General features: G+C 43.8%; 1 protein-coding gene across 2 annotated transcripts in view; it reads left to right on the top strand.

Annotated features, from left to right (window-relative positions):
- The first annotated feature begins 230 nt into the window (after positions 1 to 230).
- LOC139573910 (sodium/potassium-transporting ATPase subunit alpha-3-like) overlaps positions 231 to 24,294 on the top strand; it is a 29,808-nt gene continuing 5,744 nt past the window's right edge. The window contains exons 1-17 of one of the 2 annotated variants that reach the window (XM_071397880.1): positions 231 to 498; positions 631 to 724; positions 13,423 to 13,503; positions 14,098 to 14,157; positions 14,650 to 14,853; positions 15,205 to 15,318; positions 15,527 to 15,661; positions 15,766 to 15,883; positions 16,254 to 16,522; positions 17,245 to 17,443; positions 21,083 to 21,327; positions 21,491 to 21,683; positions 21,998 to 22,310; positions 22,498 to 22,648; positions 23,098 to 23,266; positions 23,639 to 23,793; positions 24,127 to 24,250. In XM_071397880.1, the coding sequence (XP_071253981.1) occupies positions 719 to 724; positions 13,423 to 13,503; positions 14,098 to 14,157; positions 14,650 to 14,853; positions 15,205 to 15,318; positions 15,527 to 15,661; positions 15,766 to 15,883; positions 16,254 to 16,522; positions 17,245 to 17,443; positions 21,083 to 21,327; positions 21,491 to 21,683; positions 21,998 to 22,310; positions 22,498 to 22,648; positions 23,098 to 23,266; positions 23,639 to 23,793; positions 24,127 to 24,250 (2,536 nt within the window). In that variant the 5' untranslated portion in view covers positions 231 to 498; positions 631 to 718. Of the gene's footprint in view, positions 499 to 630; positions 725 to 13,383; positions 13,504 to 14,097; positions 14,158 to 14,649; positions 14,854 to 15,204; positions 15,319 to 15,526; positions 15,662 to 15,765; positions 15,884 to 16,253; positions 16,523 to 17,244; positions 17,444 to 21,082; positions 21,328 to 21,490; positions 21,684 to 21,997; positions 22,311 to 22,497; positions 22,649 to 23,097; positions 23,267 to 23,638; positions 23,794 to 24,126; positions 24,251 to 24,294 lie in introns of both variants that reach the window. The other variant, XM_071397879.1, reaches the window with a different exon arrangement.

The raw sequence follows: 24,294 nt of genomic DNA on the forward strand, positions 1-24,294 counted from the left end.
ATTTCGGCCTAGGGGCTCTCAGGATGCTGATTGCTAACGGCCTTGGAATTCTGCAGTAAAGAAGGAGGGGCTGATTAGGTCTTCTATTGGCCAGTGTTACGTACTTGTGATGATTGGCTAGATTTCCTGTCATCAAATAGTTGCTCGTAATTCCTATTGGTCAATTCAGTGGTCCTTGGGCGGGTTTACCAGGTCCATGGTTTATCAGCTTTGCTACAATGGGGCGCTGCGATCGCTCACACCCACCGGCGCTTCTTCCATAAGCGGAGTGGTAGTGTGTAGAGAAGGGAGTACTGCGGCAGCCAACAGAGCCGCGGAGGGAGATCAAAACCTAAAAAAAACCGAGCAGTGCGGCTTCTGAGTTTCACCGGTCTTTTACCGCAACTATCAGAGAGCAAGAGAAGGACCCGCATCCTCGCGTGATGCTCTGCTTGAGACCGCTACATTTCACTTGAAAGACGTTTAGGTGGAGAGGGAAAAGACTGTAACCTTTTGGAGGTTAGAGACAATCAGTTTATTTAATAATTTAACCCATTTGTTTTATAGAAATTTGCTTGACTGACGTCTTTGTCGCTTCCTTTCCTTTTTACCTGAATAACTGAATACAAATCTTTCTTACGTTTTTAAAAGGCAATACCATTTTGATATAATTCCACCTGAGGGGCTGACACGTCTCAAGCTTTGCATCACCTGAGGAGAGAAGCCTGACTGCGCCAACATGGGGGTAAGCCCGGCGTCTACCAACTTTATAACTGCCTTATGATGCATGAAAGTTATAAAATGCCTTGAAAACTGTTTAAAACCCCAGATGCTGACGGGGAAGGGCACCATACTGCAGTGTCATGCTTTTTCTCCTCTGGAAATATTTGAGTGACATTGACTCCAATGCGGATTTTTTTTAGGCTATGTAGTCTACGGTCTCATAGACTGCGACAAATTGACGTGACGAGTAGGCTAGAGCAGGCACAAAACAGCTCTCTGTAATTTCTACTGCAGTTGTAAGGTTTCAATTTGACAATGAATTGGTTAGAATCTGCTGATGGAATAATTTACTGTAATTTGCTGCTGTTTCTTTTGTTTCTCATACGATATGGAACGAACAAGTTAGTGATAAAATATGATTGAATTGTCTAATTCAGGGTTTTGCCATATGCATTAATATAGACTATGGGCTATATTAGGCATATCGTGACACTTTGTCTATAACCTTGCCATGGTAATCGGTTTATTCTGACAGCCGGCTCTCGTGAGAGAGGGAGAGATAGAGAGAGGGGGAGAGAGAGAGATTGAGTTAGCGAGAGACCACTGCGTATAGGCTTCACTTGGCATGTCACTGAGGGATTTCAAATGAGACACAATGTTCTGTTAATCACCTCCGTTATTATTAGCCTGTATTTGATGATTTTAGAATACGTGGCTGTGTATTCGAATGGGTGCATGATTACAGTACCCCCTTCACCCTATTGCCCATGTAAATTATCCTCGCATCATCGCGACCCAATTGTCTACTGCTTTAAATCTTCGATAGCGCATGTAACTTCTTCTTCGCAGCATTTGATGAAGAAGTAGTTACCTGGAAAAACCTACCCTAGTCTACCCGGCTACTGAGGAGATTGCGTATGTCGGTATGGTATGCAATGCCTGAGTGCACTGCAGCTTCGGTGACCCATGCGTCATAATGCGGTTACCAGGAATACGCGCTTCACCAGCTTATTTCCCCTTTAATTTGTGACAACAGGGACTCGATAATCGTTGACAGTGAAAACACACGATAGATTAAAAAGATGTCCTGTGCATGCTGGGTGATGATACATTTGGGGCTGTGGATTTGTAAGTGAATAGAATGCACACGAAGTTCTGAATCCCTCACTGCGTCAAATGGGGGATGCGGCCCGGCCCTGGCTGATATTTTTGAAAAACATCACGTCTCAATAAAAATATTGATTGTTCATAATAACACCAATATTTTCACTGTTTTGTAAAGCCAATAATAATTTGACTATGAATAGTTCTGAAGGAACATTTCGAGGTGATGCTGCGACTATCGGTATGGACTGTTGCGCAATTTCTGTCTCATCATTTATCTTGATTGTATGAGAGTTTACGATTTAATCCCCGACTCGGTTCTAGGGGTTGAAATAATTTGATGACACGATGCCACAAAATCCCAGTGGCTGATGAAGCTGGATCGCCCACGGTTACCGAACGTTATTGAAGAGACACCGACAGAGCAGGCACGAATGATATCAGCTATCTCCATCTATGACCTGGGTGGGCCTTGGAGGCATTTCTCCCGGTCGAAGTCTGGTGTGAAGCGGCGAGAAATGAAGCAGTCGTTGGTGATAGGCTATTCACGAGGATGCGAGAATCATCTGTAGCAGCAAGCACTGCGTCAAATGGGATGGAGAGAAAGAAGTGCTTGCGCACGAACCACTTCCGTGGCAAAGTTAGGCTCCACTGTCTGATCTATGTGTGAATGAGACAGGGGGCGGGGGTCCTCATCCGGCGCGCAAATAAAATATGTGTGTGACCTCTGATAATAATTACATTTTTATATCATTGGAAGGCATATGTCCTTTACCTTAACCCATCTCACCCCTGTGATTCTTTGACAACATACAAGACATTCTGCGAAGTCGATCTGGCGCTTGACGCGCTATGCCATGACACTGCCAACTGTCCGTCCCCAAGGCCGCCGGGCTGCGGCGTCAAAATGGGGGCGGTGCCTGTTGAGTGGAAATTCCTTTTAAAACGCGGTGATTGGCAGACTCGGCGAGTTACGCAGAAATGGATGCTTTAGCAAGCAAACACTGAGGCGAAGTGTCAGGGGCACTGAAGACAGACAGCCTATTTAATTTGACACACCAGTTGTGAGCAATTGAGGTTGCAGATGTGTGTATAGTTGCTCTGGTGCAGTCAGGGATGGGGTAACCTAATGATGCTGAGAGAGAGGGGGGGGGGAGAGAGGGAGTGAGAAAGAGAAATGGGAGAGGACAGGAGAGCAAGTGAAGATGGTTGCACACATTTCACCTTCAGACATGTGAGCAAGAGAGAAAAGGAGGTGAAGGATGGAGGGTGGGTGGGTGCAGGGCGAAGAAAAGGGGCTAGATGAGTTGTGACTGATCTGTAGGTGTAGAGAGAGAGGGGGAGAGCTGTATCCTGTTGCGGGAGAATGACCTGAGCTCACATTGCCATGGCTCCTGTTTCCCCTGCTTGCCTCTGCTCTTGGGGATTGGTTACCACAGTGACAGGAGGCAGATGGGATGACAGGACAGGGGGGAGGTATAGGTATTCATCCATATGGGGTACAGAGAGAGGTGATGGGGGATATCAGGGAGAGTTCACTGGACAGGGACTGAGGAGCATAGGGTTGCTCCCCTTAATATCCCCCATCACCTCTCTCATTGAAGGGAAGAACTGGAAGGGATATACAGTATTAAGGAAGGGCATATTGGTGTAGGTGGTGTGGGGATAAATCATTGCAGTGGCACAGAGGTAGAGAGCTGTACGCTTGGCGATCTCCTCAGACTGGCCAGGTGTGTACAGGACGGGTATAGGAAAGGGTAAGGGTGTAGGTATTTAGGTAAGGCTTGCTTGGTCATGATGGGACAAGGTACACTCTTAGAAAAAAAAGATTCCAAAAGGGTTATTCTACAGTCCCCATAGGAGAACCCATTTTGTTTCCATGTAGAACCCTTTTTGGTTTCAGGTAGAACCGTTTTGAGTTCCGTGTAGAACCCTCTGTGGAAAGGGTACTACATGGAACCCAAAAGGGTTCTACCTGGAACCAAAAAGGGTTCTTCAAAAGATTCTCCTATGGGGACAGCCAAAGAACCCCTTTAGGTTCTAGATAGCCCCTTTTTTTCCCTAAGATATAGCTGTGGCCCAGCCCAGAGTTTGGTGCAGAGTGCTAGCTCACTCCCCTCCTCACTGCATCTGCAGTCATTCGTGTCCTGCTGCTGAGTCTGGAGGGTTTGCGCAGTGCACTGTATGTCCACCGAGCCGCCCTGGCATCCTACTGATAGTCAATAATCAATATACTAGTGGGATATTCATCAGGGTTCTGTCCTTAAAGAGTCATTTGGAAGGACATGGTTTGAATGTCTGTCTTCTAGCTTAGCTAGAATGACCTACTTTAAGGGTAGGGTAATACGGTAGGGTAATAGGGTATTATGTAAGTATTTGGGGACTTCTTGGGAAATGTTGCATTATGGTTTTATTTGAGTTTTGATGACTCCCTTACCCTTCAAAGCAGATTGGATTCCGTACTAAGGTCATGAGTTAGTCACATGACATTAAACATTTGATCGATTGTAATGCAAGATAGGGCAGCATGGTTGCTTAACGTTGCTGCAATGTTCGGGAAATGTTAAGTGGGTTTTTTTAGAGTGAGAGACAGAGGAGAGTTGGGTTCCCTGCCAACACAGTCATTACTAATTCAGAGTGTACTCCTAGCTTGTTTGTGTGTGTGTTTGTGTTTGTGTTTGTGTGTGTGTGCGTGTGCGTGTGCGTGCGTATGTTTTCTTCCCCCTTTCATTAATTCAGTAAATTGAATTGGTCTCAGTTGAAAATATACAGAAAAGCTTAAATGTATTTATTTATCTCCATTCTGCCCAAATGACGTTTCCTTTCTCAGACCCGTGTCACAGGTAGCACAGTACTTCAGAGGCCAGAAGACTTTATAAGACACGACAGTACACAGAGCAGGAGTTGCTATGTATTCTCTGTCACCGAAATCATCTGCATTCACACAGAATATCCTCATAGGAAACCCCTCATAGGAGAAAGACAGAGAATCTACCGTTGTCCCCACAAGGGCCACTAAACACTCAGATTTACGATACCAATCTAGACAACACTATTCTCACTGAGGAGCACACACACACACACACACATCCACACACATATATACCAGGGTTTCCGTTAGCTGGTAATAGCCGACTTTTGGCCGATAATGCTTTTTAGCCTATTCATCGATACCCGTCATGCTTACTGGTCTATAGGTTAATTTGCATAATTTTGTGGAATTTAAATTGGCGCGTGTGTATTTCCGTTAGTCGTTTATCTGCTGCTATAGATTCTCAAACAGCTCATTCGTTGCTGCTGGAGTGATACATGTGCTTTTATGAGCCCGATCATTGCTTAACAATTCTAAATGCAATTGCGTGTTAAAAACAGTTTTGATGACCACGATTAAAAATAACTACTATTTTTACTTCTCAACTGGTAATTGAAGCGCGCTTCCCATTCGTCATTCAAGTGCATATAGGAAACAGTCTATGTCCCGCGTCACATTTTCCTAAAGAAAACTCTGACATGCACTCACAATGGGCTAGACAAGAGACAAGGACACATGCAGACTCTAAACTGGAGCACAGCTGCCTGCCAGGATGAACAGATCAGGGGCTGGACAGATGGCCATGGGGGAAGGATGAAGGGATGAGGGTAGGACAGGAGGGGTAATGCCATAAGATGGGATTTTGTTTTGGTTTTTTTTTTTTTTTTGAAGGGAACACAAATTATTTGTCAACGAGAGCTAAATTAGGATACAGGACGTTTGATGTGTGTGCTCAAATAGATGCATCTATGCATAGATGTATCTATGCAAATAGATACACAGTGTATCATTTCTGCTATAAGCAGAGGTCATGACCTCAGGGTCTGGCTGGAATTCCATACATCTGAACATCAAAACAATTTAATTGAATTTAATATAACTTCATTTATTTACAGTGGTGTAAAGTACTTAAGTAAAAATACTTTAAAGTACTACTTAAGTCGTTTTTTGGGGTATCTGTATTTTACTATACTGAACAAAAATATAAACGCAACATGCAACAATTTGAATGATTTCAATGATTTTAATGAGTGACAGTTCATATAAGGAAATCAGTCAAGTGAAATAAATAAATTAGGCCCTAATCTATGGATTTCACATAACTGGCAGGGGCGCCGCCATGGGTGGGCCTGGGAGGGCATAGGCCCACCCACTTGGGTGCCAGCCCACCCCATAGTGAGCCAGGCCCAGCCAATCAGAATGAGTTTTTAATTACAAAAGGGCTTTATTATAGACAGATACTCTTCAGTTTCATCATCTGTCCGGGTGGCAGGTCTCAGATGATCCCGCAGGTGAAGAAGCCAGATGTAGAGGTCCTAGGCTGGCGTGATTACACACATTTTCTAAAACAACATTGGCTAATGGTAGAGAAATGAACATTAAATTCTCTGGCAACAGCTCTGGTGGACATTCCTGCAGTCAGCATGCCAATTGCACACTCCCTCAAAACTTGAGACATCTGTGGCATTGTGTTGTGTGACAAAACTGCACATTTTAGAGTGGTCACAAGGTGCACCTGAGTAATGATCATGCCGTTTAATCAGCTTCTTGATATGCCACAGCTGTCAGGTGGATGGATTATCTTGGCAAAGGAGAAATGCTCACTAACAGGGATGTAAACAAATTTGTGCACAAAAGTTGACAGAAATAAGCTTTTTCTGCGTATGGAACATTTCTGGGATCTTTTATTTCAGCTCGTGAAACATGGGACCAACACATTACATGTTGCGTTTATATATTTCTATTTTTGACAACTTTACTTTTACTTCACGACATTCCAATTGGGTTGTCTTCCACCATTGTTTATATAGTTATTAAATGAAGAAAATCACCATTTGAGAAGAAGTTGAGAATCCAGAAATTAAAGTAACTGTCATTGTGACAAAAAGCAACACCAAATATTTTACAACCAAGACGTGTCTTGATATGAAACCATTTTTAGACATGCACCTTAGAGGCTGCTGCCCTACATACATAGACTTGGAATCACTGGCCACTTTAATAATGGAACACTAGTTACTTCAATCATGTTTAAATAATGTTTACATACTGCTTTACTCGTCTCATATGTACATACTGTATTCTATTCTACTGTATTCTAGTCAAAGCCACTCCGACATTGCTCCATCTAATATGTATATATTTCTTAATTCCATTCTTTTACTTTTAGATTAGTGTGTATTGTTGTGAATTGTTAGATACTACTGCACTGTTGGAGCTAGGAGCACAAGCATTTCTCTGCACCCGCAATAACATTTGTTAAATATGTGTATGTGACCAATACAATTAGATTTGATTTGATTTTTCCTGGAGGTCTGAATGCAGTGATTTCCCCATTTCATTATCACTCTTTAATATGGAGAAGAAACTCTCTACTGGAAGTCAGCTTGGGACAGTTACTGTATTTGGTGTACAATATAGTAGGCTAATCAAGATAAGAGCAATCAGTCTAGCTAATCCTCCTAGCATGAGCCCCCAGGCCCAGCCACCTACCCAGACCAGCCCCCCTACCCCTAGGCCATGCCCCCTGTGGCTACCTAGCCTTATACCCAAGGGCTGTTGGAACCAAATGTCCCTATCAAATCAAATTGGATTTGTCACGTGCGCCGAATACAACAGGTGTAGTAGACCTCACAGTGAAATGCTTACTTACAAGCTCTTAACCAACAATGCAGTTTATGTTGTTGTGCACACTCCCATATAGTCTACAGTTCACACAAAGGCCTAAAGCAGTCATATTCAAACTCTTTCAGCAGGGATCACATTTTTTTCCGACAGAATTTCTGGGGGTGCCATTTTTTTCTCCCAAGAATTTGTTTTGACCCCACCCCATCGCAAATCTAATAACACAACGTTTAAAATCTGTAAATTTCGATTTTTACATCAACAAATCACATTTAATTCAGTGCGTTTTCATCTCTTAACAAAACCAAGAAATAGATTTACTCAATTAAATTTTATTTTTCAAATGATCTTTCTCAAGAACATTTGTATATTGTCCCATATAATACACTGTACTCTTAATTTTTTGTTCCAATTAATTATATAAAAAAAATTATAATAACAATAATAATTTTGGCGATCCCACTACAGTTCCCCCGCGACACCACTAAGGGTCGCGACCCCAACTTTGAAGAACACTGGCATAGACAAAGATGCAAATAAGCACAGGCACGCATACGAACAGGCAAGCACACGCGAACAACACACGCACAGACACACATACACCAGAGGAGGCTGGTGGTAGGAGCTATAGGAGGACGGACTCATTGTAATGGATTGAATGGAACGGTATCAAACAAATCACACGTTTGACTCCGTTCCATTAATTCCAATCCAGCCATTACAATGAGCCCGTCCTCCTGTAGCTCCTCACACCAGCCTTCTCTGACGCACCCCCACCCCCACACACAAGCTTGCCACAGAGCACAGCAGGACGGAATCGACATTTAACTGTCATCATCACTACCCTCCGCCCCCAAACCTTCCCCAATGGCTAGGATCCCTTCACAGCAGCCTATCAACTAGTAGTGTCACAGGCTGGCCTGATAGGCTTACAAGAGATAATCAAACTATATAGGGAATAGGGTGTCATTTGGGAACCAGTCATGGTAATGATGTTGATATCACTTCTTTCAGGAAGTGTGTAGTATGGAGCCATCTAACATCTTAGTCAATGCAAGCTTTTCACACAGTCAAACTGTTTTCCTGCAATAGTTACCATTTCCCCTTTGTAGGTTCCCTAAAACGGAAACCCAAACGCAGCAACTTCTTCCCGCCTCTTGTGAAACCCCTCACCTCTGGTGCGTACCAGTAGGAGAGGCTTGTATGCCACACCTCATGCCCACGCAGTTCCATCACCGTTAGGGGGCATGCCCAATCCTGTGTGCCCTAGACAGACACACTGACATGCTGCTGAGGGATGGTATTGGCTACTGGGGTTCACTAAAGGGTGGAAGTGTTCAACATATGAAACATGCCCCGTGTTCACTTCAGAACGAATGAGTCAGAGAAACCATGACATATAGGCCATTGTCTGTTCTAATATCTCTCCTAGTCTCCTATTTTTCCCTTCTCGCCCTCTTCTCATACCCTTTCCCTTCACTGTTCCTATTATTTTCTGCTCCCCCCCGCCTCCCCTCTCGCTCGCTCTCTCTGTCTGCCGCAGTGCGTGTTCTCGCTGCACAGACAGACTGCAGCCACCTCGACAATGACTCACCACTGCCTAGCTGTTGGCAGGCTTATAGCTTGCGCATATAAAGAAGTATCTCTTTCTTTCTTATAAAGGTACACACACGCACCACACACACACACACACACACACACACACACACAGTAAGTGTTGGCTATTTCCTAGAATGTCCAGTTACCTAGACATCAATTATTACTGAGCGATCAGATCAGGGGATCCTACAGTACTAGGCCACCGCCCACCACTAAGCCTCGGTCGCCATGCCAACTTCCCTGGTAATGTGACCAGAACAGAACATTAGAACCAGACAAACCACAGCAGCATGACATCAGTAGAACCTGATGAACTCATGCTCGTTTTGTTTTCAAACGCGGTGTACACACACCCAATGATGTTCTACTATGAGCACGCTAGATTAGCACGCTAGATTAGCACGCTAGATTAGCACGCTAGATTAGCACGCTAGTAGCTTTAGCTTTCTGCTCCAAAGTGAATGTGCCTGTCTTCCTTGTTCCAGACAGTCTTCTACTTGAAAAGATTAGAATGTGCGGAGGAGATGTGGTACTCTATACTGTGGTGCCGATCTGTTTGTAAGTCACCGACTCCAGTTCCTCCGGTCTGTGTCTGTCAGTAGGTCCGTCTGTCTTTCTTTTGTCTGTCTGTGTGAGAGCCAGTGGTTGTAATTTCAGCCTGCGGTCTCTGTTTCGTCTCTGCAACAACGTCATTGCGTTACATTTCTCAACAACAAATGGTAGAAACAGACAGGCAAGCAGACAGACAGACAGACAGACAGATAAATAGATAGACAGACAGATGACGTATACCATGTTGTATTGAACAATGAGGAACAAAACCACGCTCTCTAAATGTTTTGCCTTGTAACCTAGGCGATAGTTGTGACCTCTTAACTGCAATGAAGAAATCTTGTGGGTAAAAGGAGCAGCTTGGGTTGTCCCATGTGTGTCATGAAAGATTGAGTGGCATTAGCCCACACACACGTGCCTGCACGCATGTTAACACCCCCACCACACACACACACACGGTAAGGGGCCAACACCCACTCTCTGGGTCCGCAGGTTGTAAGGTCGCGACCCTGCAGGTGGGGTTGTTTGTTTTACAGTGTTATAGAACAATCTGTTAGAGTGGGATCCCAGTCACGCTGTCACTCACTGGTATACACAGCCTGAGTCAACAGGCAAAAAATAGTGGTCAATATCTAATTAGTGGTGTGAGAGAAGAGCTCTTCTCTCCCTCTCTCTCACCTCCCATTGCTATCTCTCTTTCCATCTGCCCCCCATCACGGTCTTTCTCTTTTTTTCATTAATCTCTCTCTGTCCATCCCTCTCTTGCAATGCCTGTTTCACCTGCCTCCGCTCTTCCAGTGTTTGTATTAGCACTAGATTGTGTAAGTGTGTGTGTGATGAGCAGGTGTGCTGTCGGACCTAACAATGTACTGTAAATGTGTTTCTATGGCCCACTCAGTGTTAGCCATTGAAAAGCCTGCCTAGCTAGAAACTCCACCCCTGTGTGTGCCTAACCCAGACCTGGTAGCTTATCTATAACATCTACCCCTACACTGTTTGGCAGAAGATGCTTATCGATGCCAACCAGAGTATTTAATGTGCATGTTATATTGAAGTCCGCACACACACACACACACACACACACACACACACACACACACACACACACACACACACACACACACACACACACACACACACACACACACACACACACACACACACACACACACACACACACACACACACACACACACAGGCAGGCCAATCTCAAAGGGCATGAGTAGCAGTAGTCTTCTATCAGTCCCTCCTTTGTTCTGCATTCGGCTCGCTAGGCCTGTCTGGTCTTGTTGCAGCGAGAGTTCACTCACATTCTTGGATAATGACATCCACATGCGCACGTGGGAAGATTGATTTTGTACATTTTGTAGTCAAATTGTGTGTTGTTTTGTGGGGAGTTGTGTTTGGCCGAATGTTTGAACCAATCTTTTCAGGGTTAGTTTGTGTTCAAGGGAGACTCTAGTGTCTTCCAGTATTACTTCTGTAAATCAGGGGCAGAGTGGAGAGCTGCAGTGCTCACTATAAATCCTCCTCAAACCTTTCTGACCACAATGAACCGCTTAAGACTGGTCTCTTTTACAAGTGGAAGATTCAAGACATCTGAAATGTCTCAACTGAACTCGCATTAAGCACTGGGACTTTCAGTGGCAAGTTTACTCACCCATTCATGTCATTGTACTTAGTCCGTCAAGTGTGTTTATCAGGGTGTGGGAGCCTAGCTAATATGTGTTTAGCTCGGAAAATAGGCTATTTATTTGGTTTGTGATGGACCAGGGCAAAAATAAAAACTTGACTTGAATGTGTATTTACCCTTTATTATTCAGAATAAATTAACAGGGTGGGGACAATCATATCCAAAGGGGGCCAGTGTAGGTGCAGGCTTTTGTTCCAACCAAGCAGTAACACAGTTAAAACCCAGTCAAACCAAAGCAGTGTTTGGCGAGTGGAAAGTGTTGCAGTGGTCTAAGGAACTGGTGTCCTGGCTAAATTCCCAATCTGGCCCTCAACCATCACGGTCACCTAATAATCCCCAGTTTACAATTGGCTCATTCATCCCCCTCCTCTCCCCTGTAACTATTCCCCAGGTCGTTGCTGCAAATGAGAACGTGTTCTCAGTCAACTTACCTGGTAAAATAACGGTAAAATAAAATAAAAAAATAAATAAAAATGAGGCGTCACTGCAGTCCCTGGTTCGAATCCAGGCTGCGTCACTTCCGGCCGTGATTGGGAGTCCCATAGGGTGGTGCACAATTGGCCCAGTGTCGTCCTTAGGCCGTTAGTGTGCGTCGTCATTGTAGATAAGAATTTGCTCTTAATTAACTGAGTTGCCTAGTTAAATAATTTTTTTGCTGTAGACCAAGCTTGTTAGAGCATGTCATCTTGACATTAGCCACCAGGGGGCTTCCCTTTGTTTTGTTGAACACTACACCATACAGTCCCTTGATGATGCTACAACAAACAAAAGTGACCATATCATCAGAATTGATGATAAAGTGTGAGTTGCATGTTCTTGGTGAGGGGTGTGGTAAGATACAGACAGGTAACCTTTTGGACTCTGTGGTCCCTTTAACCCTTCTGGTCCTTTATTACATCACTGATTTTATTGATCCTGCAGCAAGGTCAGTTTCCTTGATGAGTTTGCTGTGTCAATGAGCGGCTTTTCCACTAGGTCCCATAGAACCCTCCTGGAAGCCATTTTGTCTATCTCTCTCTCTCATTCTGTCAACTGAGGGACTCTGGTCAGGGGCTTCTGTATTGATTTGATTTGAGCACCAGTTAGTGTAAATCGGAAATTGAGCTAATGCAATACTTTGAGCTCCCTAGAAGAGAGACATCTGTGTGTGTGTGTGTGTGTGTGTGTGTGTGTGTGTGTGTGTGTGTGTGTGTGTGTGTGTGTGTGTGTGTGTGTGTGTGTGTGTGTGTGTGTGTGTGTGTGTGTGTGTGTGTGTGTGTGTGTGTGTGTGTGTGTGTGTGTGCGTGCGTGCGTGCGCGTGTGTGTGCGTGCGTCTGCAAAACATATTCAACACATCACAGTCACATTGATGTATCCAATCTAATTCAATTGATATGAATTTAATCTAGGGGCTCCCGAGTGGCGCAGCGGTCTAAGGCACTGCATCTCAGTGCTAGAGGCGTCACCACAGACACTCTGGTTCGATTCCAGGCTGTATCACAACCGGCTGTGATTGGGAGTCCCATAGAGCGGCGTACAATTGGCCCAGCGTCATCCGCGTTTGGCCGGTGTGGGCCGTCATTGTAAATAAGAATTTGTTCTTATCGGATTTGCCTAGTTCAATAAAATAATAATTAGAGAGGTTTTGAGGACTGAGATAATGCACTGTGTCTGTTTCTCTTTCAGGGCCTCTGTGCCCCACCAGCTAGTGTGTGTGTGCGTGCGTGCGTGCGTGCGTGCGTGCGTGCGTGCGTGCGTGCGTGCGTGCGTGCGTGTGTGTGTGTGTGTGTGTGTGGAGAACATACAGTAGTCTCTGGTGACAGTTCACATAAATGACAAATGAAGCAGGTGGCCAGTGGATACAAACTGTGATAGCGGGTTCCGAGAGGAGACAGACACTGCAGTAAAACCAGATGGCTGTTTGATCCTTCTGTCTGTGATCTCTGTGAAGATCAAATGGGTATCAGAGAAAAAGAATGAAGTCCCTCTCCCCGTCTGTTGTGTCTGGTGCTTTAACCATGTTTCTATTTAAATAATAATGAAAGTATCCCCCCCCCCTAATCCCTTCCCCCCTCTCTTACTGTCCCCCCCCGCCCAGTATGGGCGGTCGGACAGTTACCGCGTTGCTACCACGCAGGATAAAGATGGCAAATCTTCTCCCAGCAAGAAGAGCAAGAAGGGGAAGGATATGGATGAACTCAAGAAAGAAGTACCGATTGTAAGTGACTGGCACACAGTGGCGCACACACTCTGCCCTGCTCAAGGGGTGTGCTGGGCACCCCCATAACTATTATTGAAATACTAACATAATGCCTCTCCATAAGTTAGAGTATGAATATCTAATCATTTCAGGGTACCCCCCAAGAATCAATGTGTAACTGGAACGCACACTCTCTAAATAGTTTGGAGAAAGACCTTAAAGTGAATGATAATAATTAAGTCCAAATTCTCCTAGTTTGTTTTAAATTCATTGTTGTGATGTTTGTGGCATATTCTCAATGTTTCTCTGTGTCTCTCTCCCACACAAATACACCTATATACACACTCTCTCTCTCGCTCTCTCTCTCTCTCTCTCTCTCTCTCTCTCTCTCGCTCTCTCTCGCTCTCTCTCTCGCTCTCTCTCTCGCTCTCTCTCTCTTCCTCCCTATGCTTTCTCTCTCTCTGTCTCCCTCTTTATCTGTCTCTCTCTCTCTCTCTCTCTCTCTCTCTCTCTCTCTCTCTCTCTCTCTCTCTCCCTATGCTTTCTCTCTCCCTGTCTCCCTCTTTATCTGTCTCTCTCTCTCCCCCCCCCCCCCCCCTCTCTACCTTTCAGACGGAACACAAGATGTCCATAGAGGAGTGTTGCAGGAAGTTCAACACCGACATTGTCCAGGTGACTCCTCCTACTGCACTGTATCATAGAGGTCTATCTATGTTGTACCACAGAGATACTAGAGTCGTCGCCGAGTCCTGCTGTGTCACTAACAGAGCTGCTACTAGGCCACTAGATGGTGCTATTTTACTATTTTACATTCACTCATGCCACACGGGTCGGTGTATTTGAGGGGATCAGTTTGAGCAACGTTTTAATGCATTCTAAGACATCTCAAGCCCCCTTATAAAGTCTCAATTCTAATCTTATAATGATCCTTACTAAGTTACAGCCTTTGTGAGTCAGTTGAAAACGTTCTACGTAAAAGACATAACACATTTTAAGCCTCATTATAATATTGTAAAGACTCAGACATGCTTATACGTAGTCATAAAGCATTATACCTGCAGGCTTAAAATTACATATTAGATTTAATAGGATTTTTATGGTGTTACCCCTTATTTCAACACATTCAGTTCTAGGTTTAACCCACCCCACTCTCTCCCCACCCAGGGTCTGACCAACGCCAAGGCGGCTGAGTTTCTGATCAGGGACGGTCCCAATTGCCTCACCCCTCCCCCGACCACCCCCGAGTGGATCAAGTTCTGTCGCCAGCTATTCGGTGGCTTCTCCATCCTGCTGTGGACCGGCGCCATCCTTTGTTTCCTGGCCTACGCCATCCAGGCCGCCACCGAGGACGAGCCGGCAGGAGACAACGTGAGTCACACACAAGCACACCCACGCACACACACATGCACCCAAACACTAAACGTAAACACAGCCACAGAATAAGGAACCGTTAGAGCCACACACAGCTGAATCACACATACCTAAGTTGACCAAACCTCACACACACTGCCAGCAGCGCCAGCCCCAAGCCTTAATTCTAACATACACCCAAATGGCTAATGTACTTTGTCTTTTTTCTGTTTTTGCATGATCATCTAGTCTAGTGACTATTACCACGGTGGTCTGTGTTCAGTTTGAAGCTAAATACTCCTGCTATGCATTGACCTGCAGTGTACCCAGTGTAACAATGGGATTCCCTGTCTCTCTCTCTCTCCTCAGTTGTACCTGGGTATCGTGCTCTCTGTTGTCGTCGTGGTCACCGGCTGTTTCTCCTACTTCCAGGAGGCCAAGAGCTCCAAAATCATGGAGTCCTTCAAGAACATGGTGCCCCAGGTAAACACGTGTGTGTGTGTGTGTGTGTGTGTGTGTGTGTGTGTGTGTGTGTGTGTGTGTGTGTGTGTGTGTGTGTGTGTGTGTGTGTGTGTGTGTGTGTGTGTGTGTGTGTGTGTGTGTGTGTGTGTGTGTGTGTGTGTGTGTGTGTGTGTGAATAAATGAATGCGTGTATGGACTATCTAACCCTCCCTCTGTGTTCTCCCTGTAGCAAGCGCTGGTGATCCGTGAGGGCGAGAAGATGACGATCAACGCTGAGGAGGTGGTGGCAGGAGACCTGGTGGAGGTGAAGGGAGGAGACAGGATCCCCGCCGACCTCAGAGTCGTCTCTGCTCACGGCTGCAAGGTACCATACACACACACACACATAGTTCATATAACACACACTCACACGGCTACACATTTTACATCACATTTTTTGTCCTTCTGGGTTTTGTCCTTCTCCTATAGGTAGATAACTCCTCCCTGACTGGCGAATCAGAACCCCAGAGCAGGTCACCTGACTGTACCCATGACAACCCCCTGGAGACCCGCAACGTCGCTTTCTTCTCTACCAACTGCGTTGAAGGTAACCGTAGAAACTGCTAACTCACAGACAAACAGACAGACACATCACCTGTTCTGTCCCTGACAATTCTCCTATCCTCTTTTCTCTACTCCTGCGTGTCAGACTCGACCTACCAAATTCAGTCAACAGGGTCCTACTGCAGTATTGGATGCTGCACCCCAGCAGCACTAAGGCTTGCTAAGCTTTTGACTGGTTCAACTAAGCTGATTCAAACGTAATATTATACCATAGAGCTGCTGTTGACACAGAAGTTACCCACATAAGCATACAAGAGTTCCCACCTTGACTTCTCTTCTCTCATTTCAACCTCTCTTTTCCTGAATTAATATTTATATCCCCCCCTCTCTCCCTCCCTCTCTCTCTCTGTCAGGTACGGCGCGTGGCATTGTGGTGTGCACCGGCGACCGTACCGTCATGGGCCGTATCGCCACTCTCACCTCCGGTCTGGAGTCGGGCAAGACCCCCATCGCCAAGGAGATCGAGCACTTCATCCACCTGATCACAGGCGTGGCCGTGTTCCTGGGCATCACCTTCTTCATCCTGGCCGTCTGCCTGGGGTACACCTGGCTGGAGGCCGTCATCTTCCTCATCGGCATCATTGTGGCCAATGTCCCCGAGGGCTTGCTGGCTACTGTCACTGTGAGTGACCCTGGTCCCCTCTCCATCTGACCCTTCCTCTCTATTGCTGTTTCTCTCTGAAACTCTACTGAACCTCATACCTGACCTCTAGACATCAGATTCTAGTGGTCCTCCTCAGTTTAGTTGGTAGAGCATGATGCTTGCAACGCAAGGACAGTGGGTTCGATTCCCGGGGACAGCCGTACGTAAAATCTATGCACTCATGGCTGTAAGTCGCTTTGGATAAAAGCATCTGCTAAATATCATTTATTACATACAGTGCATTCAGAAAGTATTCAGACCCCTTTCCTTTTTCCACATTTTGTTACGTTACAGCCTTATTCTAAAATGGATTAAATATTTTTTCCCCTCATCAATCTACACACAATACCCCACAATGACAAAGCAAAAACAGGTTTTTAGAATGTTTTGCAAATATATAAAAAAATAAAGGACTGAAATGTCACATTTGCATACTGTGAATGAGATTCATTCTAGATCAACTAGACTGTAGATTTTGACCAACTAGACAGCTAACTACACAATCAATATAATAAGACGTTGATTGAGACTAGATCCAGACCAATGATAGCTCTACAGAAATACATTATAGATCTCTAGACCGACTAGACAGCTGAAGCAAGCGCACTCATTTTCTCCAGAATAGGTACCCTTTCTAGTTTGTTCGTCCTTCATTCTGGCTCCTAGATAACCCCTGTCTTTCCCCTGTCTCTGTGCTGTAGGTGTGTCTGACTCTGACTGCCAAGCGTATGGCTAAGAAGAACTGCCTGGTCAAGAATCTGGAAGCTGTGGAGACCCTAGGCTCCACCTCCACCATCTGCTCCGACAAGACTGGCACGCTGACCCAGAACAGGATGACCGTGGCCCACATGTGGTTCGACAACCAGATCCACGAGGCTGACACCACAGAGGACCAGTCTGGTAAGAGGAGATCAGGAGGGGTTAGGGTTGGAGTTGGTGTTAGATATAATGTAAGGGCTCAGACACACCAGTAGCGTTTGCTGGCCGAGAGTACTTAGCACCTCAACGTAATTTGCGAACCGATTTTACAAGTAGAACCGAGGGTGAAAGATTGGCTGGTGAATGCTAGATCCACGTTCAGTGTGATGTGCGCTAGCCTTTAGAGTTTGGGTTGGAGTTGGTGTTAGAGTTAGTGTTAGAGTTAATGTTAGAGTTAATGTTAGAGTTAGTGTTAGAGTTAAAGTTAGAGTTAGTGTTAGAGTTAATGTTAGAGTTAGAGTTAATGTTAGAGTTAATGTTAGAGTTAGTGTTAGAGTTAATGTTAGAGTTAGTGTTAGAGTTAATGTTAGAGTTAGTGTTAGAGTTAGTGTTAGAGTTAGTGTTAGAGTTAATGTTAGAGTTAGTGTTAGAGTTATTGTTAGAGTTATTGTTAATGTTAGAGTTAATGTTAGAGTTAGTGTTAGAGTTAATGTTAGAGTTAGTGTTAGAGTTAATGTTAGAGTTAGAGTTAATGTTAGAGTTAGTGTTAGAGTTAATGTTAGAGTTAGAGTTAGTGTTAGAGTTAATGTTAGAGTTAGTGTTAGAGTTAATGTTAGAGTTAATGTTAATGTTAGAGTTAGTGTTAGAGTTAATGTTAGAGTTAGAGTTAGTGTTAGAGTTAATGTTAGAGTTAGAGTTAGTGTTAGAGTTAATGTTAGAGTTAATGTTAGAGTTAGTGTTAGAGTTAAAGTTAGAGTTAGTGTTAGAGTTAATGTTAGAGTTAGTGTTAGAGTTAGTGTTAGAGTTAGTGTTAGATTTAGAGTTAATGTTAGAGTTAATGTTAGAGTTAGTGTTAGAGTTAATGTTAGAGTTAATGTTAGAGTTAGTGTTAGAGTTAATGTTAGAGTTAGTGTTAGAGTTAATGTTAGAGTTAGCGTTAATGTTAGAGTTAGTGTTAGAGTTAATGTTAGAGTTAATGTTAGAGTTAGAGTTAGTGTTAGAGTTATTGTTAGAGTTATTGTTAATGTTAGAGTTAATGTTAGAGTTAGTGTTAGAGTTAATGTTAGAGTTAGTGTTAGAGTTAATGTTAGAGTTAGAGTTAATGTTAGAGTTAGTGTTAGAGTTAATGTTAGAGTTAGAGTTAGTGTTAGAGTTAATGTTAGAGTTAGTGTTAGAGTTAATGTTAGAGTTAATGTTAATGTTAGAGTTAGTGTTAGAGTTAATGTTAGAGTTAGAGTTAGTGTTAGAGTTAATGTTAGAGTTAGAGTTAGTGTTAGAGTTAATGTTAGAGTTAATGTTAGAGTTAGTGTTAGAGTTAAAGTTAGAGTTAGTGTTAGAGTTAATGTTAGAGTTAGAGTTAATGTTAGAGTTAATGTTAGAGTTAGTGTTAGAGTTAATGTTAGAGTTAGTGTTAGAGTTAATGTTAGAGTTAGTGTTAGAGTTAGTGTTAGAGTTAGTGTTAGAGTTAATGTTAGAGTTAGTGTTAGAGTTAATGTTAGAGTTAGTGTTAGAGTTAATGTTAGAGTTAGTGTTAGAGTTAGTGTTAGAGTTAGTGTTAGAGTTAGAGTTAATGTTAGAGTTAATGTTAGAGTTAGTGTTAGAGTTAATGTTAGAGTTAATGTTAGAGTTAGTGTTAGAGTTAATGTTAGAGTTAGTGTTAGAGTTAATGTTAGAGTTAGCGTTAATGTTAGAGTTAGTGTTAGAGTTAATGTTAGAGTTAATGTTAGAGTTAGAGTTAGTGTTAGAGTTATTGTTAGAGTTATTGTTAATGTTAGAGTTAATGTTAGAGTTAGTGTTAGAGTTAATGTTAGAGTTAGTGTTAGAGTTAATGTTAGAGTTAGAGTTAATGTTAGAGTTAGTGTTAGAGTTAATGTTAGAGTTAGAGTTAGTGTTAGAGTTAATGTTAGAGTTAGTGTTAGAGTTAATGTTAGAGTTAATGTTAATGTTAGAGTTAATGTTAGAGTTAGTGTTAGAGTTAATGTTAGAGTTAGTGTTAGAGTTAATGTTAGAGTTAGCGTTAATGTTAGAGTTAGTGTTAGAGTTAATGTTAGAGTTAATGTTAGTTAGAGTTAGTGTTAGAGTTATTGTTAGAGTTATTGTTAATGTTAGAGTTAATGTTAGAGTTAGTGTTAGAGTTAATGTTAGAGTTAGTGTTAGAGTTAATGTTAGAGTTAGAGTTAATGTTAGAGTTAGTGTTAGAGTTAATGTTAGAGTTAGAGTTAGTGTTAGAGTTAATGTTAGAGTTAGTGTTAGAGTTAATGTTAGAGTTAATGTTAATGTTAGAGTTAGTGTTAGAGTTAATGTTAGAGTTAGAGTTAGTGTTAGAGTTAATGTTAGAGTTAGAGTTAGTGTTAGAGTTAATGTTAGAGTTAATGTTAGAGTTAGTGTTAGAGTTAAAGTTAGAGTTAGTGTTAGAGTTAATGTTAGAGTTAGAGTTAATGTTAGAGTTAATGTTAGAGTTAGTGTTAGAGTTAATGTTAGAGTTAGTGTTAGAGTTAATGTTAGAGTTAGTGTTAGAGTTAGTGTTAGAGTTAGTGTTAGAGTTAATGTTAGAGTTAGTGTTAGAGTTAATGTTAGAGTTAGTGTTAGAGTTAATGTTAGAGTTAGTGTTAGAGTTAGTGTTAGAGTTAGTGTTAGAGTTAATGTTAGAGTTAATGTTAGAGTTAGTGTTAGAGTTAATGTTAGAGTTAATGTTAGAGTTAGTGTTAGAGTTAATGTTAGAGTTAGCGTTAATGTTAGAGTTAGTGTTAGAGTTAATGTTAGAGTTAATGTTAGAGTTAGAGTTAGTGTTAGAGTTATTGTTAGAGTTATTGTTAATGTTAGAGTTAATGTTAGAGTTAGTGTTAGAGTTAATGTTAGAGTTAGTGTTAGAGTTAATGTTAGAGTTAGAGTTAATGTTAGAGTTAGTGTTAGAGTTAATGTTAGAGTTAGAGTTAGTGTTAGAGTTAATGTTAGAGTTAGTGTTAGAGTTAATGTTAATGTTAGAGTTAGTGTTAGAGTTAATGTTAGAGTTAGAGTTAGTGTTAGAGTTAATGTTAGAGTTAGAGTTAGTGTTAGAGTTAATGTTAGAGTTAGAGTTAGTGTTAGAGTTAATGTTAGAGTTAATGTTAGAGTTAGTGTTAGAGTTAATGTTAGAGTTAATGTTAGAGTTAGAGTTAGTGTTAGAGTTAGTGTTAGAGTTAGCGGTAGAGTTTGCGTTAATGTTAGAGTTAGTGTTAGAGTTAATGTTAGAGTTAGTGTTAGAGTTAATGTTAGAGTTAGCGTTAGAGTTAGCGTTAGAGTTAGCGTTAGAGTTAGCGTTAATGTTAGAGTTAGTGTTAGAGTTAATGTTAGAGTTAGAGTTAATGTTAGAGTTAATGTTAGAGTTAGCGTTAGAGTTTGCGTTTCTGTTGGAGTTAGTGTTAGAGCTGGAGTTTGGGTTAGATGTTGGTGTTAGGGTTAAAGTTTGGGTTACAGTCACGTTTAGAGACCATTTTAAGTGTAGGAATCCCTCTTGATTTTAAGTACAGTAGTTCTATAACCTATGTATTCACATGGAAGTTACACAGACAAGTACAGTTTAATTACAGGTCAGGAATTGATATTGTTTTATCATCTCTAATCGGCCACCTCTCTCTCCAGGTGCCTCCTTCGACAAGACCTCAGCCTCATGGGCTGCCCTTGCTCGTGTCGCAGCTCTCTGCAACCGCGCCGTGTTCAAAGCCGGCCAGGACCAACTGCCCATCCTGAAGAGGGACACCGCTGGTGATGCCTCCGAGTCTGCCCTGCTCAAGTGTATCGAGCTGTCCTGTGGCTCTGTCAAACAAATAAGGGAGAAGAACAAGAAGGTGGCCGAGATCCCATTCAACTCCACCAACAAGTACCAGGTACGTAACACACACGTGTACATATACACACACACACGCACAAACACAACACAACACTCAAACGGATTGGTTTCTAACACCGTGACCATGTCCGATCTCACCTCTCCCTCTTCTTGCCACCTATTTCTCTCTCTCCCCCTTCCATCCTCAACCAAACCCACAGCTCTCAGTTCACGAGACAGAGGATCCCAATGACAACCGCTACCTGCTGGTGATGAAGGGAGCCCCAGAGAGGATCCTGGACCGCTGCACCACCATCATCATCCAGGGCAAGGAGCAGCCCATGGACGAGGAGATGAAGGAATCCTTCCAGAACGCCTACATGGAGCTTGGAGGACTGGGAGAGAGAGTACTCGGTGAGACAGGGAGAGTGAGAAAGAGGGGGGTGGGTGAGAGAGATAGAGTTGATGTGGAGGGAAGGATGAGAAGAAGGAAGAGAAAGAAATGGGCCTTCCAAAATGCATAAGAGGAGTGGGGAGGGTTGTTAGAAGGAGGGGAGTGGGAGAGAGAGAAAGACGCCAGGAGGGAAGGTCAAGATTTTGGTTCTTGGAGAATGGGTCAAATGTACCGTATCCAATGATGAATAGAAGTGAGAGCTGAAGGATTGACTGATTTAGTCGAGAATGAGTAGAACAGGTAAATGAAGCTAGCACCTCCTGTCACTCCCCAGGTTTCTGCCACCTGCTAATGCCAGAGGACCAGTACCCCAAGGGCTTTGCCTTCGACTGTGACGACGTCAACTTCACCACAGAGGGTCTGTGCTTCGTGGGCCTCATGTCCATGATTGACCCTCCCCGTGCCGCTGTGCCCGACGCTGTGGGCAAATGCCGTTCGGCTGGCATCAAAGTCATCATGGTGACAGGTGATCATCCAATCACTGCCAAGGCCATCGCTAAGGGCGTGGGCATCATCTCCGAGGGCAACGAGACAGTGGAGGACATCGCCTCTCGCCTCAATATCCCTGTCAGCCAGGTCAACCCAAGGTGAGAAACACGAGACACACACACACACACACACACACAAGCACAGTACATCCTTTCACAATGACGGTGAGACCACACGGGATCCTGTTCTGCTAATTCATTGCTCTCATTCATTTTCACTCTCATGTCACTTTCGCCCTGTCTCTGTGGATCCAAGCTAGTTATTATAATGTGTGTGTGTCTCCAGGGATGCCAAGGCTTGTGTGATCCATGGTACAGACCTGAAGGAATTGTCTCAGGATCAGATGGATGACATCCTCAGAAACCACACTGAGATTGTGTTTGCCAGGACCTCCCCCCAGCAGAAACTCATCATCGTAGAGGGCTGCCAGCGACTGGTGAGACACACACACACACACACACACACACACACACACACACACACACACACACACACACACACACACACACACACACACACACACACACACACACACACACACACACACACACACACACACACACACATTCAAACAGAAAGACACACACCACCTGAATCCATCACCCGATCAACAAAAGTGAACTTGCTTTCCACAACTACACTAATATAGTCTGGAAACAAGGTTGGGCTTCATTCCATTTTCAGTTTGGGGAGATTGTTGACATTTTATTCATGCATTTGAAAATGAATTGATTGAATTGAACAGGGAATTGACCCCATCACTTCCCCCTAGTTTTGGTACAATATTGACTTTCTATGGGCTATGGTCAAAAGCACTACTAAAGTGCACTATAAAGGGAATAGGATGCTATTTGGGACACAAGCTAACTCTTCTGTCCCTCCCAGGGTGCCATCGTGGCTGTGACAGGTGACGGTGTAAACGACTCTCCTGCCCTGAAGAAGGCTGACATCGGCGTTGCCATGGGAATCTCTGGCTCTGACGTATCCAAGCAGGCCGCTGACATGATCCTGCTGGACGACAACTTTGCCTCCATCGTCACCGGAGTGGAAGAGGGTGAGAAATGGGGAGAGAGAGGAGAAATGATGGAAAGAGTAGAAGGGCATGTGAGAGGGAGAAGTGGACGAAAGGTAAAAGAGGCCAGAAAAGGAGAAGAGAGGAGGGATGGGTCTGTATTTTGAGCCTGTATTTTTAAAGCATCTCAGAGTAGGTGCTGATCGCGAATCAGTTTAGACTTTTTAGATCAGAGTGAATAAGATCACATGGACAAGAGGGGCCTGATCCTCGATCAGCCCTCCTACTCTGAGACACTTTATGAATAAGGGCAGACCCTGATCCAACCTTGAGTGACCTTTGCTCAATTCTACAGAGGTTAGAGGTCAGAGTTCAGTGTGTGACCTCTGTGTGTGTCCTCCTGTCTCCCTGCAGGTCGTCTGATCTTTGATAACCTGAAGAAGTCCATTGCCTACACCCTGACAAGTAACATCCCTGAGATCACACCCTTCCTCCTCTTCATCATCGTCAACATCCCCCTACCGCTGGGAACCATCACCATCCTCTGTATTGACCTGGGAACTGACATGGTAAGGCACACACACACATAACACACACACGTGGCACCCACACACACACACACACACACACACACACACACACACACACACACACACACACACACACACACACACACACACACACACACACACACACACACACACACACACACACACACACACACACACACACACGGCACACAGACATACGGCAGAGAGCTCCGGAAATACGAAATTGTGCATCGTTGACGAAAATGTCACACGTAAACTTGATATGCCCTATCTCACAATGAAGCAATCAATCAAACTATTAGTGTCTCATACAAACTCACATCTGTGACCTGTGACCCCCCCCTCCCCCAGGTGCCCGCCATCTCCCTGGCCTATGAGGCAGCCGAGAGTGACATCATGAAGCGTCAGCCCAGGAACCCCACCAGGGACAAGCTGGTGAACGAGAGGCTCATCAGCATCGCCTACGGACAAATCGGTGGGTCCCCATTAGCTCCTCTACCTGGTCGGGGCCATAAAGAC

This window comes from Salvelinus alpinus, chromosome 4, assembly GCF_045679555.1.
Source record: "Salvelinus alpinus chromosome 4, SLU_Salpinus.1, whole genome shotgun sequence".
NCBI lineage: Eukaryota > Metazoa > Chordata > Actinopteri > Salmoniformes > Salmonidae > Salvelinus > Salvelinus alpinus.